We start from the raw sequence: 20,316 nt of genomic DNA on the forward strand, positions 1-20,316 counted from the left end.
GCAGTGAGTGGTTTCTTCCTGGCTCTGTACAACGAGAGGGAGTCGGCATCTCTGAACGTCGCCAGATATGACATCTACCGAAAGCGCAAAAAACCCCCAGCACTGAAGACACTGCCTCCTACAGAGCGCAACGCTCTCCTCCATGGACGGCGTGCCCATCTACAGGTGCTGCTTTGGAAAGCAGCAAACTGCCCTGACCCACCAGCTGTGGACATAACAGAGTTTGGATGGAATAAGAAGGAAGGCGAGAAGGGAGAGGAAGTCATCATGCCCATCCTGGATGCAAGCCCCGTTGCTCCTCCTGCCGTGTTGGAAATGATCAGCTGTAGCTGCAAAGCTGGGTTAAAGCCCTGTTTAACAGCAAAGTGCAGCTGCGTAGCTGCAGGCCTGGCCTGTACCAGCTACTGCTTCTGCAAAGGCTCTGATAGTACATGTTGCAACACACTCACACATTCACAGCAAGAAGAGCAATATGACAAGAATGTAGAGTCAGGAGAAGAAGATGAAGACGATGAGGATGAGTTTTATGATGAGGATATGCTTTATAACAGTGCAGAGTAGTAGAAGTGCAAGACGCTCTTTCTTGATGGAAGTTTTATGTTGTGTAACTAGTGCACATATTTTTCAGCTCTGATAATTTTGGGTATACTTGTGTTTTAATTTTGAGGATATTATTTACCCATAGTCATATTATTCTAGTTTGGTATGGTACTTGCCTTTGTTACCTCTAATACCTGTGAATAAAAGTGGAGCAATAGAGCGAAACAGATATTTCAGTGTCCCAGGCCTATGTTTGATAGGGTTCATGCTATTAATGCTAATTTTGCGAATTGCCCAACATATGCAAGTTAGCATCCGGCAGTTTCTAAGTGCTGGGGACCCATACTGTACATTTCTAACTTAAAATGTTGGGGTACTCAACATTTCCGGGTTCACAAGAGGGCTCTATAGGCTTGGCAAGTAGACTATCGGTCGGACAAGTGGTCGCAGAGAGAAACATTTTTAAAGCAAAAACATATGGCCACAGACAGACAGACAGACACACACACACACACACACACACACACACACACACACACACACACACACACACACACACACACATACACATACACATACACATACACACACACACACACACCTAATAATCGACAGTAAGTTTAACTGGTTCTCCCATCTACCAGCATTAGTTGGTGGACGTTAAAGATACTACGGTGTCCTTCGCAAAAAGTATGCGAGCTCTCGCCGGCACCCTGAACACATTCCAAATTCCTGCCCTAACCTTAGTCGAACGTCAGGCCTGGCCGGCCGGTTTGTGAAGAACCTGGGCTAAGCTTCCCCATGCCAACCACACAAGAATGTGGGAATAATTGTGGCCGTTACAGCAGAAGAAGAAGAAGAAGAAGAAGCATACGGTCATGCAGTTGCACTGCCAAAATGTAGTCCAACTTGAGACCATTTAGTCGCTAGCTTGGGGCCCTGAAAAGGAAAACGGACTTTTCCTCAGGTCCTACTGTTTTGCTGACGGATGTTTGCATTGCCATAGTGATGACCTCAGCTTCCTCTCCAAAGATTATTATTATTTGTCACCACTCAGCTTAGACTGAAGTGACCTGCAGACTTATGCAGTTTAATCCCGAGAACACCTCTCTCGGCACCACTCACAAAGCTCAGGTGGCCAAAACATTGTGATGTCCTTTGAGTATGGTACTGAGGAATGGTGGGGTGGTACGGAGGAAGTAAGTGGGGTGAGGATGGGGTTGGGGGTGTAGTCTTAGCCTGAATAGGATTCATTATTTGTTCAAATCGAACATTTTGATTTCCCATCATGTTTGTTGGAACAGCATCTTCACTATCTTCACCTTCACCTGTATTCATTCCAGGCTCATAAGGTTATGGTTTGGTTGAAAGATGTCCGAGTGCTTTGTAAAGCCAGGTGGTTACCCTCTGGTTATTTAGTTCATTGATTATCTATCTATAATTCCAGTAATCTCTGTGTGTGTGTGTGTGTCTGTGTGTGTGTGTGTGTGTCTGTGTGTGTGTTTGTCTGTGACCGCTGTTTCTCGACAACCACGGGTCCGATCTAATTGAAACTTGCCAGATATATTGCTGGGGACCTGAGGATGTGCCTTTTCAAGGTTTCATATTAATCGGAGAAGTAGTTACCGAGCTATGGCGATTTAGCCGTTCGCCGTTCGCTTTGGCTTTGCGAATGGACCAAACCATTTCATGTAAATAGAGGGGGGGGGGGTTCTGTGGTCGTTACTGCCACGTGGTTTCAAAGTTTTTTTTTGTTTTTGTTGTTTGCACGCATGTTTTTTTGCACCCACGTACGGGCACGCCCTAGTCTATCTATAATTCCAGTAATCTCTGTGTGTATGTGTGTGTGTGTGTGTGTGTGTGTGTGTGTGTGTGTGTGTGTGTGTGTGTGTGTGTGTGTGTGTTTGTCTGTGACCGCTGTTTCTCGACAACCACGGGTCCGATATACTTGAAACTTGCCAGGTATATTGCTGGGGACCCGAGGATGTGCCTTTTCAAGGTTTGAAATTAATCGGACAAGTGGTTCCCAAGGTATGGTCACCGTACTCGCAAGCCGTTCGCTTTGGCTTTGCGAATGGACCAAACCATTTCATGTAAATAGAGGGGGGGTTCTACCGTACTCGCAAGCCGTTCGCTTTGGCTTTGCGAATGGACCAAACCATTTCATGTAAATAGAGGGGGGGGTTCTGTGGTCGTTACTGCCACGTGGTTTCAAAGTTTTTTTTTGTTGTTGTTGTTTGCACGCATGTTTTTTTGCACCCACGTACGGGCACGCCCTAGTACTATAAATGAGGAAGAAGAGCAGAGTGTCATGTTGTACTCACATTGAGAGTGACATTAGATCTGGGGTCCTCTCATGTCTGTGACAGGTTGAGGAAATGGGTCCACGGGAACTGGGACAGTCCTTGGTGTGTATGGATAGTCAGAAGCGCAGCCATGACTCCCTGCAGTGCTCCAGTGGTTACAGTACACAAACTACGACACCCACTTGCTCAGAAGATACCATCTCATCTCAAGGTGCCTCACACGGGGTCGTTTGATTGGGAGTGAATGGGAGAAAAGACCCCAGAAGGGTCAAAAAGAGTGATGTTCAGGCAGATAGACGTGTGGTGGTAATAAGTCTTTGTCTCTCTCTCCCTCTAGCAGCTTCGGAATCAGAAACACCACCAAGAAGTAAACCCTCGGAGGCCGAAGGCACGTTGCGTGTTGCTCAAACGCAAATAGCTCGGACAGGTCGTCGTGGTCCATCGACTCGCCGGCCCGCCTCCACAGTGGGTTTGACCTCGGCCGCGGCGCACGGCCCCGGGGCCCCTCACGGCCTCGCCACCATCAGGCGCGTTCCGACGGTGCCGACACGACGTCCCACCTCGTGCGTGCTGTCTGTTCCTGCACCGAGCCCGATCCCAAGCCCTATCCCGGTGTACATGCCCAGCATTCCAGCTACGGCTGTAAACTCGCACTGGTGAGTCGTGGCATTTGCAAGCCTCGCCGCTGGCAATAGCTTCCATCGTTTTCATATTGAGAGGGGGGTATTTGTTTGATAAAGGTCCACGCGGAGGCCCTGCAGGGTCCGTCCGTCTCGCCCTGCAGGTTGTTCTCTTGTCTCACATGGTCCTTCATGTTTCCCGTCGTGCATGCACCATCCAGCGTCCCACACGTGCATGCACCATCCATATGTCCCACACGTGCATGCCCATGCCCATGCGCTGGTGCTATCTGTACATACATGCTGATTGGTGGTTTCTGCTCCTGTGTACATGTTTGTATTTGTGCATGTCGACAGTTCTGCTGTTGTGATCATCAACACCTCCACCACCACAGGTGGATGGAGGTTGTGTTCTCACTCCTGTCTGTCTGTCTTTGAGAAAGATATCTCAAAGTTGTGGACAGATTCGGACGACATTTGGTGGACAGGTTGGGTGTGTGAGAAGTACGAATCGATTCGATTTTCGTGAAGATTGGGATCCAGATCCAGATGCGAGAATTTTTAGCGATTCTTCACCATTGAGAGATTAGAGCCAAAAATGACATATGGCACGATATCTCAAAACGTTATGGATGGATTCGGACGAAACTTGGTGGACAAGTTGGGAGTGCGACAAGGACTAGCTGATTCGATTTTGGTGAAGTTCCAGATCCGGATACGAGGATTTTTTAAAATACTGCAAGTGATTTTTCACCATTGAGTGATGGGGCCAAAAGCTATATAATAAGTGTCGTGTGACTACCCTTGGTGAATACCATAAGGTAGCACGGATGACAATCGAGCATTACTCCTGGGCGTTCAGTTCAAATAGCGGATTTTATACCTCTTCTCTTCTCTCTATGTTATAAAAGAAAGTTTTTGTTTCTTTGTCTGCGCAAGCTAATCTCCTGAACGGTGAAAGATAGGAGGAAACCTCTAATACAAAAAATGTCGGGACGGGCCCTGGGAAGGTTTTAGGTTAGGTGGCGAGGCCGGTTGAGGCTGATTGGTCGGGCCAGGCCCATTTCGCAATTAAAAGCTGAGCTGAATTATCGTAGTCAATCTTCTACGGCCGCGAGTAAAAGCTGAATTATGGTAGTAAATTCATTCAAAAATGTCGGGACAGGCCCCGGGAAGGTTATAGGCTAGGTGGCGAGGCCGGTCGAGGCCCACCTCGGCCGAGCTGGGCCCATTTCACAATTAAAAGCTGAGCTGAATTATAGTAGTCAATCGTCTACGGCCGCGAGTAAAAGCTGAATTATAGTAGTAAATTCATTCAAAAAGAACCAAAAATGTCGGGACGGGCCCCGGGAAGGTTATAGCTAGGTGGTGAGGCCGGTTGAGGCCACCTCGGCTGGGCTGGACCCATTTCACAATTAAAAGCTGAGCTGAATTATAGTAGTCATTCTTCTACGGCCACGAGTAAAAGCTGAATTATAGTAGTCAATCTTATACGGCCGTGAGTAAAAGCTGAATTATAGTAGTCAATCTTATACGGCCGTGAGTAAAAGCTGAATTATAGTAGTCAATCTTATACGGCCACGAGTAAAAGCTGAATTATAGTAGTCAACCTTCTACTGCCGCGAGTAAAAGCTGAATTATAGTAGTAAATTCATTCAAAAATAACCCGGGCAACGCCGGGTGCTTTCAGCTCGTATATATATATTGTTACGGAAACGGGGACGGCGCTCCCCTTAGCAAGATGGCGCTCCCCCTTCTATTTTGCACTGGCCGTCTCCGATCCTGAAGCTACCCCGCTCCCCTGTGGGGTGGGATTGGCCGAGGTGATTGGTCAAGGGATTCCTGTACACCTCCACCAATCCCTCCACAAGGCAGGTGGGTAACTCCGCTCGAAGCCACGGACAAGATGGTATTTGCCGAGCGGGTAGGCAGTCCGAAGTTCGAGCCATTAACAGAGAACTAAACCCGATCCTGAGCGTTGGCCGAATCGTGCCACGTATATCAATTGGTAAAAGACAAAGACGATCGGACGAGAATGAAGAAGACAAAGGTAGGAAGAACAGGTATTTATTAATTACTATTTACACAACCAAAGAAAAGAAAGAAACGAAGGTAATTTACAGTGAAAGATAGGAGACACAGGGCTGCTTATACTTACACAGGCTTAACTTATACCCCAGGACAGAACAAACAAGACAAACTCACGTACACAAAGGATAGTATGGCAGGGATGGATGGCTGGAAGGGAGAGAAGAGTCCGTTCAGGATGGCAGGCTGGAGGCGAACGGCCGCCGACTCCTCCGCAATCTGGTTCACGTGCAGCAGCGCATCAGAGCTTCGCGCGCAGGGGGTGTTCCAAGCGGCGTTTCCCTCAGGCCTCGTACGTCCTCCGCCTCATGCGTTCTCTCTCCACTGCTTTGCCTGCCCACCTCTTTCCACAGAAGTACTCCTCAGAACTCTCACTTTGGTTCAGCGCACCTCCCTCAGAACTCAGCTCACCTCTCCACAGAACTCCGCTCACCTCTTCACAGAACTCTGCTCACCTCTCCACAGAACTCTGGTGGGGGCTCCGCGCAACGGGTTATATAGCGCCACACCCTGGAACGTTCGCGAAACTGCTTGATCATTCTCTCTCCGCCCTCTCAAGCCAAACCCACTCATTCTTGGTTGGTTGATCGGGGCTGGCTGACTCCTCCTCTTGATGACGATGGGCGGGCCACGCCCTTCTTCTCCGAGTTGGAGCACATGGCAATGGTGGCGAATGCAGTTGGTAATGGAGGCAATGCAGTTGGTAATGGAGGTTCTGGGGCCATCGAAAGGGGATCTATCTTATTTGATTTTGGTGCAACGTAAGGTCGACTATTGGACACATAGCCTTATCTGAAACACAGACTAATGAAATAACTACAGAGAGGTTCTATGATTGGCTACGTGCTTGTACATGGACTAGCTACGGTGCTCATTTCAATTAACAGCCAATTAAGGGGGAAATGTACACAGGAAATTTACTACTAAATTTACAAAGTGAAGGTTCTAAAAACCGTAACAATATATATATATTTATACGTGGGAGGAAGAAAGAGAAGAAGAGGAAGCTGAAGAGCTTACCTGTGGTCCCACCGGCAATCCCCAAGCCTGCAGAAAATAACTCAAACAAACAGATTTATAAATGTACAAAAATAACAAAAGGGTTTATTAAAAGAAATGCCGATAACAAGAAAACACGTCGGTAAAACTAAATTCCTATGGGATCCTTCACACCAGACTTATAACACGGACAAATGGGGAATAAAAGAACTGGGAAATAATGGTGTGTGGTTTAATTGTGCACTTAGCTCAATCGGCTGTCCCAGCACCTCGTCAAGACCCTTCTCAGGCCCCCGTTCCTGCGCGGGAAGAAGACCGCAGTCCGCTCGTCCACGTGCCGCCTCTCCCATCAACTGCAGCTCTCAATCCCAGACGCCAGACGAACAGGGGGGACGAGGAGACGATGCCGGCACACAACCGCTTGCACCGAGGTCCAGAATGAATACAAGGGGGGAGAATCGTCAGCACCCAAGCGGCTCTTTCCGCATCCAGCACGAGAAGCAGAAGAGGAAGAAAAAGGCCAAGGAGAGAGAAATTGCCGGTCAGGGTGTTCTTTTAACGGCCGTCTCGTGACGTCATCGGCGCTTCTCCACCAATCCCCGCAGGCCACCACTACATCGTTCAGTTCTCTACCTATCAGCGCGCAGTCCGCCTCTGACGTTATCAGTGGTACCTTGCCAATCATCGAGTCGCTTCTTGCTCACCCTTTCCTCTACCAATCAGCGGGTAGCTTCTTGCTCCGGCCTTCCTGTTGGCCAACTCCCGCCCAATCACTGGCCTTCTGGGCGTGGATCTCGGCCCGTGGTGTCCTGTGTCCTCCACCAAGTCGGGGTTGTTAGTGGTAGTGTTTGATGCCTGGCTTCCGGTTGGTTTTATTGTTATTTATTGTAATGTGCTTTTAATGGGCACTTCCTGCACTAGTGTCTATTGCGGTGCCATAAGGGACAAAGGATAAATCACCAAGGGTAAGACGTACAAGGGATAATTAATCCTTATTCCCTAAGCGAGTTAACATGCCCCACCCCTCGTGACGGGGGACAGATATACAACTTGTCCGACATCCGGGCTAAATAGGTCCTCTACTTATTACATGGTGGTGGTTCTTCTTCTTCTTCTTCACGGCAGTCAGAGCATGTTACCTACACAATTCTACCTGGTCTAAAGTATCTCTACCCCACCGACATAACAATAGCATGATATTTTGATATTTCAAAAAGTTTTTTTGTACCTGCAGTCTACACCTCACCCATCCATATCCAAAACACCTACCAGTCCTGCCAATGTGCATGTACCCCTCTATCCCCAATGCTTCTACATACCTATTTAATTTAATTTTGATTCCAGTTTAAAGCTACCTACTGTGTCTGCTGCCTCTACCTTTCCAGGGAAACTATTCCATGCTTTAACTATTCTCTTGGTGAAAGAGGCCTACCTTATTCCCGTAATCTAACCAAAGTCACCCCTTCTTTACTCTCAAGCTTTACTCTCCCCTGTGTTCACTGGTCCTGTCCCTGTCCATTCTGCTGAAACATCCATCTGTACCCTTCAATGTCTTGAACATCTTCATCAGACCCCTCAGAAACCGTCTCCCTTCTCCCGTATAAAAAGATGCAATGGATGTGTTTGTTGGTCCATGACATATCATTCGTTTTATTTTCGTTATGATGTGTTTTGTATCCTTTTGTTGTTTAAGCTATTGTTGTTTTTCCTCTTTTGGCAGCTGTGACCTGGCAGGTGGCTCTGTGCTTTCGGCTTTTGCTCCGTCTCATCCTCCTGTAATCGTTACACCGGCCGAGCGAGCTCAGATCGCCGCCAACCGGCGCAGCGTCACGGAGAAGCTGGGCTCGCTAGGTGGAGCCTTGGCGGGACCACCACCACCGACTTACAGCCCTGGGCGTACAGGGGTCACCGAGCTCCATTGGTCTCCACCTGCTTCCCCTCTGTCTCCGCACGCTTTGCCGAGCCAGGACATGCTTACTGCCATCCGTCGAGGTGTTAAGCTTCGTAAAACGATCACCAACGATCGCTCCGCACCTCGCATCTAAACATCCATCGTACCATGTGGCGCCAAATTGATCTGCTTTGCCATATAGTGCCTCGTGTGTCCACCTTCCTGCATGGCACTGCATCATTTCACATCGTGGAACTTACTTGGTTGGTCCAGTTTCTTGCACAGTACATCATCAATCTCCCTTCCCCATGGCATGTGATAAACCAGCCTTGCCACATCGCCCTGCAACCTCGCTGCTCCGCCCCTCACCGCGCCACCCCTCACCGCTCCGCCCCTCACCGTGCCACCCCTCGCCGCTCCACCTCTCACCGTGCCACCCCTCGCCGCTCCGCCTCTCACCGCGCCACCCCTTGCTGCTCCGCTCCTCACCGTGCCACCCCTCGCTGCTCCGCCCCTCAGCGCGGCACCCCTCGCTGCCACTTGCTTTGCTGCTCTTCGCTTCCCACTCCTCACCGCGCCACCCCTCGCTGCTCCACTCCTCACCGTGCCACCCCTCGCTGCTCCGCCCCTCAGCGCGGCACCCCTCGCTGCCACTTGCTTTGCTGCTCTTCGCTTCCCACTCCTCACTGCGCCACCCCTCGCTGATCCGCCCTCACGGCGCCACCCCTCGCTGCTCCGCCCTCACCGTGCCACCCCTCGCTGCTCCGCCCTCACCGCGCCACTCATCGCTGGTCTGCCCTCACCGCGCCACCCCTCGCCGCTCCGCCTCTCACCGTGCCACCCCTCACTGCTCCGCTCCTCACCGTGCCACCCCTCGCTGCTCCGACCCTCACCGTGCCACTCCTCGCTGCTCTGCTCCTCACCGCGCCACTCCTCGCTGCTCCGCCCCTCACCGCGCCATCCTCGCTGCTCCGCCCCTCACCGCGCCACTCCTCGCTGTTCCGCCTCTCAGCACACCACCCCTCGCTGCTCCGCTCCTCACCGCGCCACTCCTCACTGCTCCGCCCCTCAGCGCGCCACTCCTCGCTGCTCCGCCCCTCACCGTGCCACTCCTCGCTGCTCCGCCCCTCAGCGCGCCACCCCTCGCTGCCACTTGCTTTGCTGCTCTTCGCTTCCCACTCCTCACTGCGCCACACCTGCCCACCTCCACTTACCTGCCCTTGTCACTGTGCCGTCCCTCACCCGGCCACATCACTGCACCACACCTCGTTCGTCTACCCCACTGCTTCGCCCGTTCACCACGCTGCATTTTCTCTCATAACGATCAATGTATGTAAACTGATGTCCACATTACCTGTAATTCGGTACAGTACTTGTATTTTTAATCAATTAATTATCAGATGTCAGGATCCATGGCATTGGGATGTATATAAAGCTTTACCTGCAGTCTACAATCTATTGGGATGTAGATAAAGCTTTCCCTGCAGTCTACAATCCATTGGGATGTAGATAAAGCTTTAGCTGCAGTCTACAATCCATTGGGATGTAGATAAAGCTTTCCCTGCAGTCTACAATCCATTGGGATGTAGATAAAGCTTTCCCTGCAGTCTACAATCCATTGGGATGTAGATAAAGCTTTCCCTGCAGTCTACAATACATTGGGATGTAGATAAAGCTTTACCTGCAGTCTACAATCCATTGGGATGTAGATAAAGCTTTACCTGCAGTCTACAATCCATGGGGATGTAGATAAAGCTTTCCCTGCAGTCTACAATCCATTGGGATGTAGATAAAGCTTTACCTGCAGTCTACAATCCATTGGGATGTAGATAAAGCTTTCCCTGCAGTCTACAATCCATGGGGCAAAGGAGGACCCTCGTTGGTGTTGCAGAAGCTTACATCATTCGCTCCACCGTCGTGTTGGAATCGAGTCAACTTGTGGACCACAGGCCTCGTATGGTGGAGGTGCACACGGAGACCTTTGTGTGGGCATTCCCACTTTGGAATTTTCTCCCATCCACTGGAGCTGCATATCAGGATCTCGGGTACCTCGGAGGGACAAACAGGAACTGTCTGCAATCGGTCACGAGTATTTATTGCAAAGAAGGCCTTCGTCCGGTGTCTTCACCTTGTCCGTTGTGGAAAAGCCCTGGGAATGCGGATGCATCCCTTACTAACGGTGGTCGTCCGGTCATCATGAGCATCCGCCATGTGTTTACATTTGTCATGTTACTCGCCCATATCAAACTCGTTTGGTGTTAACATGTAATATGGCCGAATTCACGTTCAAAACGGAATTCCACAGTAACGGGAATTTGGCAGGAATCATCGGATGTTGGTTTGACCCAAAAGTTCTGTTACTGTAGTTTTGTCTTTCCCAACGAGCGTGTGAAGGATGTTTTGTCCATGTTCTGGAAACACTGGTCTTGCCATTTTTTGCATCCCGATGGCATTGGTACTTGAATACATTAATTAATTAATGGGCAAAGTTTAACACAGATTCTCGTGGAATGTTTAACCAACTCGATCATCATTTGTATATAATCCTCCACTAACGGGTTAATTGTGGAGTTTTGATGCACTTGCATCCTGGTATTTAGATTTTCGGGTTTCTCTGTCTTTGATCTCATTTTGGGCGTCACGTGATAACGATCTGCTTGTGCGGTCGGTCCATCCATACTGCCTTTCTCAAACTGGGGTCGTGGTGCAGGATACGTAGTTAGGCCATTTGGAGTGATAAGGCCCTCTGTGCTCATGACTCACTACCAAGGTAGAACTTTTATTTGTAGGAAAATGAATGTTTATACTCCAGTTTAAACTCTATCGACTGGCAGGCCTTGTTATTTTGAACATGTTTGATGGAAAAAAGTTAATAAATAAACTGAAGATGGTGTGTGATCGATCGGGATCCTCTCCAAATAATGGATTGATTTGTTTGGATCTGGAAATGGTGAAACTTATCGTCTCGTGGTCATGGAGTGCGTTTTGACTTGTTGGTTTGAATATTGCTACAATATCATTCTGCAGTCTGTTGTCTGGAGGTCATTCTGCAGTCTGTTGTCTGGAGGTCATTCTGCAGTCTGTTGTCTGGAGGTCATTCTGCAGTCTGTTGTCTGGAGGTCCTGCTGCAGTCTGTAGTCTGAGGTCATTCTGCAGTCTGTAGTCTGAGGTCATTCTGCAGTCTGTAGTCTGAGGTCATTCTGCAGTCTGTAGTCTAAGGTCATTCTGTTGTCTAATTTTAGGTAGTCTGCATTCTTGGTCATTCTGCTGTCTCCTCTGAGGTCATTTTGCAGTCTGGAGTCTGAGGTCATTCTGCACTGTGAGGTCATTCTGCAGTCTGGAGTGTGACGTCATTCTGCAGTCTGTAGTCTGAGGTCATTCTGCAGTCTGGAGTGTGAGGTAAATCTGGAGTCTGAGGTCATTCTGCAATCTGGAGTCTGAGGTCATTCTGCAATCTGGAGTGTGAGGTAAATCTGGAGTCTGAGGTCATTCTGCAATCTGGAGTCTGAGGTCATTCTGCAATCTGGAGTGTGAGGTCATTCTGCAGTCTGGAGTGTGAGGTCATTCTGCAGTCTGGAGTGTGAGGTAAATCTGGAGTCTGAGGTCATTCTGCAATCTGGAGTGTGAGGTTATTCTGCAGTCTGGAGTGTGAGGTTATTCTGCAGTCTCGAGTGTGAGGTTATTCTGCAGTCTCGAGTGTGAGGTTATTCTGCAGTCTCGAGTGTGAGGTCATTCTGAAGTCTGAAGTGTGAGGTCATTCTGGAGTCTGAGGTCATTCTGCAATCTGGAGTGTGAGGTTATTCTGCAGTCTGGAGTGTGAGGTCATTCTGCAGTCTCGAGTGTGAGGTCATTCTGCAGTCTGGAGTGTGAGGTCATTCTGCAGTCTGGAGTGTGAGGTCATTCTGCAGTCTGGAGTGTGAGGTCATTCTGCAGTCTGGAGTGTGAGGTCATTCTGCAGTCTCGAGTGTGAGGTCATTCTGCAGTCTCGAGTGTGAGGTCATTCTGCAGTCTGGAGTGTGAGGTCATTCTGCAGTCTCGAGTGTGAGGTTATTCTGCAGTCTGGAGTGTGAGGTCATTCTGTAGTCTGGAGTGTGAGGTCATTCTGCAGTCTGGAGTGTGAGGTCATTCTGCAGTCTCGAGTGTGAGGTTATTCTGTAGTCTCGAGTGTGAGGTTATTCTGCAGTCTCGAGTGTGAGGTTATTCTGCAGTCTCGAGTGTGAGGTTATTCTGCAGTCTGGAGTGTGAGGTCATTCTGCAGTCTCGAGTGTGAGGTTATTCTGGAGTGTGAGGTTATTCTGCAGTCTCGAGTGTGAGGTTATTCTGCAGTCTGGAGTGTGAGGTTATTCTGCAGTCTCGAGTGTGAGGTTATTCTGCAGTCTCGAGTGTGAGGTTATTCTGCAGTCTGGAGTGTGAGGTTATTCTGCAGTCTGGAGTGTGAGGTCATTCTGCAGTCTCGAGTGTGAGGTTATTCTGGAGTGTGAGGTTATTCTGCAGTTTCGAGTGTGAGGTTATTCTGCAGTCTCGAGTGTGAGGTTATTCTGCAGTCTCGAGTGTGAGGTTATTCTGCAGTCTGGAGTGTGAGGTTATTCTGCAGTCTGGAGTGTGAGGTCATTCTGCAGTCTCGAGTGTGAGGTTATTCTGGAGTGTGAGGTTATTCTGCAGTCTCGAGTGTGAGGTTATTCTGGAGTGTGAGGTTATTCTGCAGTCTCGAGTGTGAGGTTATTCTGCAGTTTCGAGTGTGAGGTTATTCTGCAGTCTCGAGTGTGAGGTTATTCTGCAGTCTCGAGTGTGAGGTTATTCTGCAGTCTGGAGTGTGAGGTCATTCTGCAGTCTCGAGTGTGAGGTCATTCTGCAGTCAGAGGTCATTCTGCAGTCAGAGGTCATTCTGCATTAAAGGCCATTCTATAGTCTGAAGTCATCCTGTGGCCTAAGCTGATAGACCAAAAATAATGAAAACTTGGAGCACACATACTGTGAAAGACACGGCCATTTAATGAGACGGAAACACAATTGCCTCATTTTGCCGAGTAGACATAAAAAAATGCAATTTGTGCGGAAATATTAACGCAACAATAAAGCAAAAAGATTTCTCACGATTCTTCAAACGAAATGAGCTGATGGTATATTTTAATAAAAAAATGGATAAGCCCCGTCCAAAGTCAACACATGACACAGAGTACAGGTATTAAACGCCCATCCAATGACCTATTGGATGTGAATAAAGCAGAACTTGTACAAAAATATGAACAGCAACTTAGCAACAGGTCAGGAGAGTAATAAGATTATTATTTGTTAAAAAACAACAACAAAGCTTCATGTGGACCCGTCAAATGTGACCAAAACGCAAGCGCAATGGCTGCCGGTCCATTTTCCAACGTCCACCTGTCCCGAGGTTGCTTATTTTCAATCGTATGCAATGGCTAATGTAATAGATAACCTTGAATTTATTACAACAGGATCAAGGCCCCATGGCACCTGGACCACACAAGGTGGAACCGATAAGATTACTCATTTCCTCGACTTTGACTCTATTTCCATTTCATCCACAGGTGAATCAAGGCCTGCTGTTTGGATCTTGTGTTCCGACTACACCAAAGGTTTCTGATTTCTGAGGTTAAAGAAGTCTGCAACCGCCATTGTTCCTTCGACCGAGAGTGTTATTCCCTTTCTCCGAGGGGTCTCTTGACCGAAGGATTCATTTCATTCCCACCACAATCCAAGGCGAAGCAGGTGGAAGAGAAGGCAATTCGACTCGTCTTCGGTGCGCTCCATGAACCCAACGCAGCCCTGGATGACGATGACACAAAAATGGAGGAGGTAACAAGAAAACAAACATGTCGGTTATTTTTATTGAAAGAACGAGCTATTTGCAGAGGGGTCTGGAGCGGAAGGAATTGGAAGAAGGTGGCAAGTCATTCACTCTCCCAGGTACATGTGCTCATCACGAGTCCCATCATCTTACCAGATTAGTCTTACCTACCATCTATAGGGTGACCCCCCCAAAAAGGGTTAATCTTACCTACCATCTATAGGTGACCCCCAAAAATGGTTTAGTCTTACCTACCATCTATAGGGTGACCCCCCCAACAAGGGTTTAGTCTTACCTACTATCTATAGGGTGACCCCCCCCCCCCCCCTCAAAAGGGTTGTCTTGCCTGTCCTCTATAGGGTGACCCTGACCCCCCAAAAAGGGTTTAGTCTCAGCTACCATCTATAGGGTAACCCCCCCCAACAAGGGTTTAGTCTTACCTACCATATTTTGGGTGACCCCCCCACACCCCTATCTCTGTTGTTGTTTTTAAAATCTCCTTGAGATTTTCCCTGATTCTAATCTACCTCCAGGTTAAGAAAACAAACAAACGAACCTTTCAATCCCTCAATGTCTCGTATTCACTCCAATAATGTAATTATCCCTTCTTCTTCTTCTTCTAACATTTACACATTGCTAGAACTTGCTAGGTCTGGACCCATTATTATCACTTCATGCTAAACCTTCTCCAATGCAGTTTTACCCTTCCTCCAATAAGGTGATCATGATCAAGTTTGAATATGCAGGACACACACACACACACACACACACACACACACACACACACACACACACACACACACACACACACACACACACACACAAAGAAACACACACACAGACACGCACCTACAGCTCGATGGATTCCCCTTCACTTTAACTCATCCATGTAATGTTGCCCTTCTATCCATTTCTAGTTAAAATCCCTCATTATTTTACTGCTCTGACTTGTCCAGACCCTCGAATCCGCTCGTGCAACCTGCTGTCCTCAAATTCCATCCACAACGGCCTCGAATACCTTGCTCTCTGATAAAGAAGTACCAGGTGGCACACAATGGTTCATACCAGTGATAAGTACAAGCTTCCAAAACAACCAACATGTTTATACAACATGAAAACATGTTCAAATTGTGTGATGGTGCACCCCCAGTAACACATATCTTCGGGTTGTCTTGTGAACCCCAAAACGTTAATTTAATTTTGATTGTCAAATCAGGAAGCCCAAAAATACAATGCATTTTTATGAGGAACTAGCGTATCCTGTTTTCCCTGTATTTCTTCCAGTAATTTTGCTTTCTTTATTTTTCACTACCCAGCTGTCTTCTCTCGGGTCAGCTCGAAATTCTCCCTTTAGACTTATGCAGGTCTCACTTACCCAGGTCACGTCAGCTGCATCACGCCGAAGAAGGTTTGGGCGGGATTTGCGGAAATGTGAGCGTGAGCCCTCGACGGGATAATGACGGCCAGCTCGTCTCCAGCACCAAGCTGCACCATACCTGCTGGGCCGGGGATCCGAACGCGTCAGTCCGCTGAGTGGCTGAAAACTCAGGAAATAGTCCTCATGCCATCAACGTTCAGGTTCACTCTGTACAAGACCTCATAAGGAGTACAACAGCATCCATATTGTATAATAACCCTAAGGACCCGGTATTACCTTTGTAGTGTCTGAATTTGTTATACAAGCAACGGTACCTGCCCTGCAGGCGGGGCTTCAATTGGGAGGCCCAAATGAAAAGGCAAAATATCAGAAACTTAAGGCTTTTATTTTATTTTAAACGATTTATATAAACATCCGTTAAATCATAACACACGCAAGTCATCAAAATCTAAACAGTATTTGTATAATTTCAATAAAAGCCACATCACTGTTCATATCGGTAAATATTATTCCATCGTGTTTGGAAAATTGGGAAAAAATTGGAAAAACAATATGGCCTATTTTACTACTGGGGGTCCCAGGATTGCCCACCCAAAATTTCGTTGCGATCGGTTCAGCCGTTTTTGCGGTACCTGAGAACAGACAGACAGACAGACGGACAGACAGACGGACATTTGGTGAATTATATTTGTTCTATTAACACAAAGACGTGGTGGTATATCTGGGACGTGTGTTTATGGAGAAAGAGACGATCTGAGTCTCCACTCAAATAGACAACCTGACACATAACAGCAGATGTGTTTGTGAAAGGCAAAAAATGGATAAGATCGTACTGAATTGCTGTTACTTGAGGCCTTGAAAGTAGCTTCTCGTTTTTAACCATGCTGGTGTCAGAATACCACACCTGAATTACTGTGGATTCGATAAGCAATGCAAGCAAGAGGAAGCAGCATTGGAAACAGGAAGTGGCACTGACAGAGAGACAACAGAGGCGGCAGGTCTGCGAGAATAACTGGGTTATGAGGATTGTGCGAGTGAAGACGGTGGATAGAAGGAGGATGGATGGACTGAGGAAGGAGATTGGGGTGAAAATTAGCTTCACGGGGATATTGGGAAGAAGTCGGCCGAAATGGGCTGATCACGGTGTGGATGGGGGAAGAGAATGGCCAAGAAAGCAGATAAGTTGAGAGAAAGGCAGGAGAAAAAGAGGTAGGCCATGGTTGAGATGGGAAGATTGGATACAACAACAACATGCATTTTAAGGCCATTTTCCCTGCTAGAGCGGGGGTTAGCCTTGCGGTCCCCATGACGATCTTCTCCATCTTGCCCTATTTTCTGCATCTCTCCTTGTTAACCCCCTTGCCCGCATTTCTTCTTCCACCATCTTTAGCCAAGTCTTTCTCGGTCTTCCCCGTCCTCTACTGCCTTCTACATTCATTTCCATCACTCTTCTCAACCAGTCACTTTCATCCTTCCTCAACACATGACCAAACCATCTCAACCTGTTCCTCTTCACAGCATCAATCACAGGCTCTATTCCCATCGCAATTCCCTTGAAGATTGGATGAGGAGGGATATCAATAAGGTGGGGGTACTTGGAGAATTAAGGAGGAGTATCGTGGTCAACGAAGGGCAAAAGCTTGGTACCATTGGGCCTCACCTCTTATAAAGGGAAGAGAAAGAGAAGATTCAAAGTTTGTGGAAGAACAAGATTGTAGAGGGCAAGAAGTCAGTTCTCTGACACTGAGGTAGAATAACAGGTAGATGCGGACAGGGAAAGCTGCCACACTTGTCTGTATCAATGTAAGGATCTGAGATGCCACTGTTTGTAAACTTGTGGCGTAATGGTTAGAGCGTCCCCTCTGGGCCTGAGTTTGAACCCCGGCCGAGTCGTACCAAACACTTTTAAAATGGTACGTGCTGCTTCCTTGCTTGACTCTCAGCATTTAAAAAGGAGGGAGCACGGATAAACAACTATAGGAATTATTATTATTATTATTTTGTATACAAGATCGAGGCTCGTGTATAAGCTAACATTAATCACAAAAAGACAAACTGACACACAAAACATACAATAAAGGGAGCGGGAGACAAGATGGGAAGAGAGAGGGAAGCACACAAGAACAACAGTAGAGAACAGGGACATCGGGAGATCTGTGGGAGGGAGAGCGCTTGGGGGGGAAGAGGCATGGGAAGTGGGGGTGGGGGAGTGGGAGAGGTATAAAACACATGGACACTCCTAGGACTTCCAGGTAAGAAGTTGGAATTTCAAAAAAGTGTATCTGGGGTGAATTAGTGGGGGTAGAAAAGATGAAGGTTTTGGATGGGGGAAGATAAGAGATGGTGGTGAACAGCTGTTTTAAAGACCTGGAGGGAGGAGTGGGATTGAAGAGAGTGTTGGAGTTTGTTCCAGAGGCGGGAGAAAAGAGGAATGAAAGAGTGAAGGTGAGCAGAGAATCTTAATTTGTCAGTTTCACCAGAAGAGGGTTACTGGCAGATCTTGTGCGACCTGTAGGAATATTTGGGGGACAGAGCACAGAGAGAGCTGGAGGAGCAAGGCCGGAGAGGAGTCGGTAGAAGACAGAAAGACCACCAACCTGTCTGCGGTGAGAGAGTGAAAGGCCCTCGGAGATAGCTTCATCGCGGGAGATTCCAATGATTCTGAAAGCTTTGGTTTCAACAGCGTGAAGCCGAGCTACAGTCACGTGAAAAAGTAAGTACACCCCATGTAAAGTTTTGACTTTTTCAACATATTTCAACATACAGCTATTTGATCTTCATTTCAACAATATTGATAGATAAACGTGATATAATATAACAAATATCATGAAACATTTACATTTTGTAGTCCATTGTATAATTTAAATAAACATAAATGCAAATTTCGCATGTGGAAAAAGTAAGTACACCCTTGGCTCTAATAGGTGGCATTGCCCCCTTTGGCAGAAACAACCTCAAGTAGGCGTTTCTTATAACTATCTACCAGTCTCTGATATCGACTGGGAGAAATTTTTGCCCACTCCTCCATGCAGAATTCTTTCAGCTGTGCGATGTTTGAGGGGTTTCTTGCATGCACAGCTCATTTCAAATCCCCCCACATCATCTCGATGGGATTTAGATCCAGGCTTTGACTTGGCCATTCCAGAACCCACCATTTCTTTCTTTTCAGCCATTCCTTGGTGGATTTACTGGTATGTTTAGGGTCATTGTCATGTTGCAAGGTCCACCTTCGGTTGAGCTTCATGTTCTCCGACAGATGGCCTCACATTATCCTCAAGCACCCTCTGGTACAATGAAGAATTCATAGTGGATTATATGATGGTGAGCTGCCCAGGCCCTGATGCAGCAAAGCTGCCCCAAACCATAATATTTCCACCACCATGCTTTACAGTTGGTATCAGGTTCTTGGGGTCAAATGCTGTATTTGGTTTTTGCCAAACATGTCTTCTGGTACTGTGGCCAAATAGCTCTACCTTTGACTCATCTGTCCAGAGCACATTGTTCCAGAAGTGCTGGTCTTTGCCCAGGTGTTCATTGGCAAACTTTAGTCTGGACCTGATGTTCTTTCTGGACAGCAAAGGTTTCCTCCTGGCACACTTCCCATGTAGATCAAATTTGTGCAGGCTCTTTCTAATGGTAGACTCGTGCACTTTGACATCAACAGTGGCAAGAGCTACCTGCAGGTCCCGTGATGACATTCTGGGGTTCTTAGAGACTTCTTTCAGCATCCTGCGGTCTGCTCTCGGGCTGAACTTGCTGGGCCGGCCTGGCCTGAACAAGTTGGCAGTTGTTTGGAATCTTCTCCACTTGTAGATGATCTTCCGGACAGTCGAATGATTGATTTCAAATTGTTTGGAGATCTTTTTAAATCCCTTCCCAGACTCGTAGGCATCTTTAACCTTCTTTCTGAAGGCCTCAGAGAGCTCTTTTGATCTAGGCATGGTGACGCCGCCCACTTCAACAACAAAAAGCAAATCAACCGAAAGGTCTGAGGTTTAAATAAGACAGGTTCCTCCAAGATCCTCTCTAACGATGTTCTAATCATTTGCACCTGAGCTGGTGCACCTGATTCTAATTTTAGGTATTTGAAGTAGTGATAAATGTGGGGGGGTGTACTTACTTTTTCCACATGCGAAATTTGCATTTATGTTTATTTAAATTACACAATGGACTACAAAATGTAAATGTTTCATGATATTTGTTATATAATATCACCTTTATCTATCAATATTGTTGAAATGAAGATCAAATAGATGCATGTTGAAATATGTTGAAAAAGTCAAAAATTTACATGGGGTGTACTTACTTTTTCACGTGACTGTAGGTGTGAGGCAGGAGCACCGGCCCAGAGGGGAGAACAATTGGAATTGGAGCAGGAAATTCCTCTATAGGAAATGCCCCGCTGAGTGCTGCGCCATTGTTGTGACGTCGCTGCTGCCCAGAGTAGCAGGAAGTTCTTCAAAGTACCACACAATGTTATTGTACAGATATCCTTTCATTGTGGTTTTTATTTCAAGTTGAGGTTACTTCCATTGTTTATAATTACAAGTGTTAGGATTTGATGTCCATCTTGTTAAATGATGTCAGCCAGCTGGATGCTCGTGTTTGGAAAAGCTCCATTAGCTTTACGTAATGATTACTTACCTGGGTCATCCACCTGACAACTGCAAGTTCCTCCTTTTTCA

At 47.4% G+C, this 20,316-nt stretch overlaps 2 protein-coding genes and 1 long non-coding RNA gene across 5 annotated transcripts in view; 2 read left to right on the top strand and 1 right to left on the bottom strand.

Moving 5' to 3' along the window:
• LOC137434853 (protein MTSS 2-like) overlaps positions 1 to 11,370 on the top strand; it is a 65,009-nt gene extending 53,639 nt beyond the window's left edge. For 2 of the 3 annotated variants that reach the window (XM_078785004.1, XM_078785006.1), the window contains 3 exons: positions 2,910 to 3,057; positions 3,184 to 3,502; positions 8,274 to 11,370. In XM_078785004.1, coding sequence (XP_078641130.1) covers positions 2,910 to 3,057; positions 3,184 to 3,502; positions 8,274 to 8,598 — 792 coding nt within the window. In that variant the 3' untranslated portion in view covers positions 8,599 to 11,370. The remainder of the gene's footprint in view (positions 1 to 2,909; positions 3,058 to 3,183; positions 3,503 to 8,273) is intronic. The other variant, XM_078785005.1, reaches the window with a different exon arrangement.
• Positions 11,371 to 12,558: 1,188 nt separating this feature from the next.
• Positions 12,559 to 12,900, top strand: LOC144893681 (uncharacterized). The gene is made up of 3 exons (XR_013624626.1): positions 12,559 to 12,590; positions 12,734 to 12,833; positions 12,884 to 12,900. It is a non-coding gene; the product is annotated as an uncharacterized LOC144893681 (long non-coding RNA).
• Positions 12,901 to 13,554: 654 nt separating this feature from the next.
• The window catches only part of LOC137435677 (tumor necrosis factor ligand superfamily member 13), a 36,359-nt gene continuing 29,597 nt past the window's right edge, over positions 13,555 to 20,316 (bottom strand). The window contains exons 6-7 of the mRNA XM_068129625.2: positions 15,629 to 15,752; positions 13,555 to 14,231 (exon numbers count right to left, since the gene is read on the bottom strand). Of these exons, the coding sequence (XP_067985726.2) occupies positions 15,634 to 15,752 (119 nt within the window). The 3' untranslated portion in view covers positions 13,555 to 14,231; positions 15,629 to 15,633. The remainder of the gene's footprint in view (positions 14,232 to 15,628; positions 15,753 to 20,316) is intronic.

Source organism: Myxine glutinosa, chromosome 9 (genome assembly GCF_964187855.1).
Source record: "Myxine glutinosa chromosome 9, kmMyxGlut1.1, whole genome shotgun sequence".
Classification (NCBI taxonomy): domain Eukaryota; kingdom Metazoa; phylum Chordata; class Myxini; order Myxiniformes; family Myxinidae; genus Myxine; species Myxine glutinosa.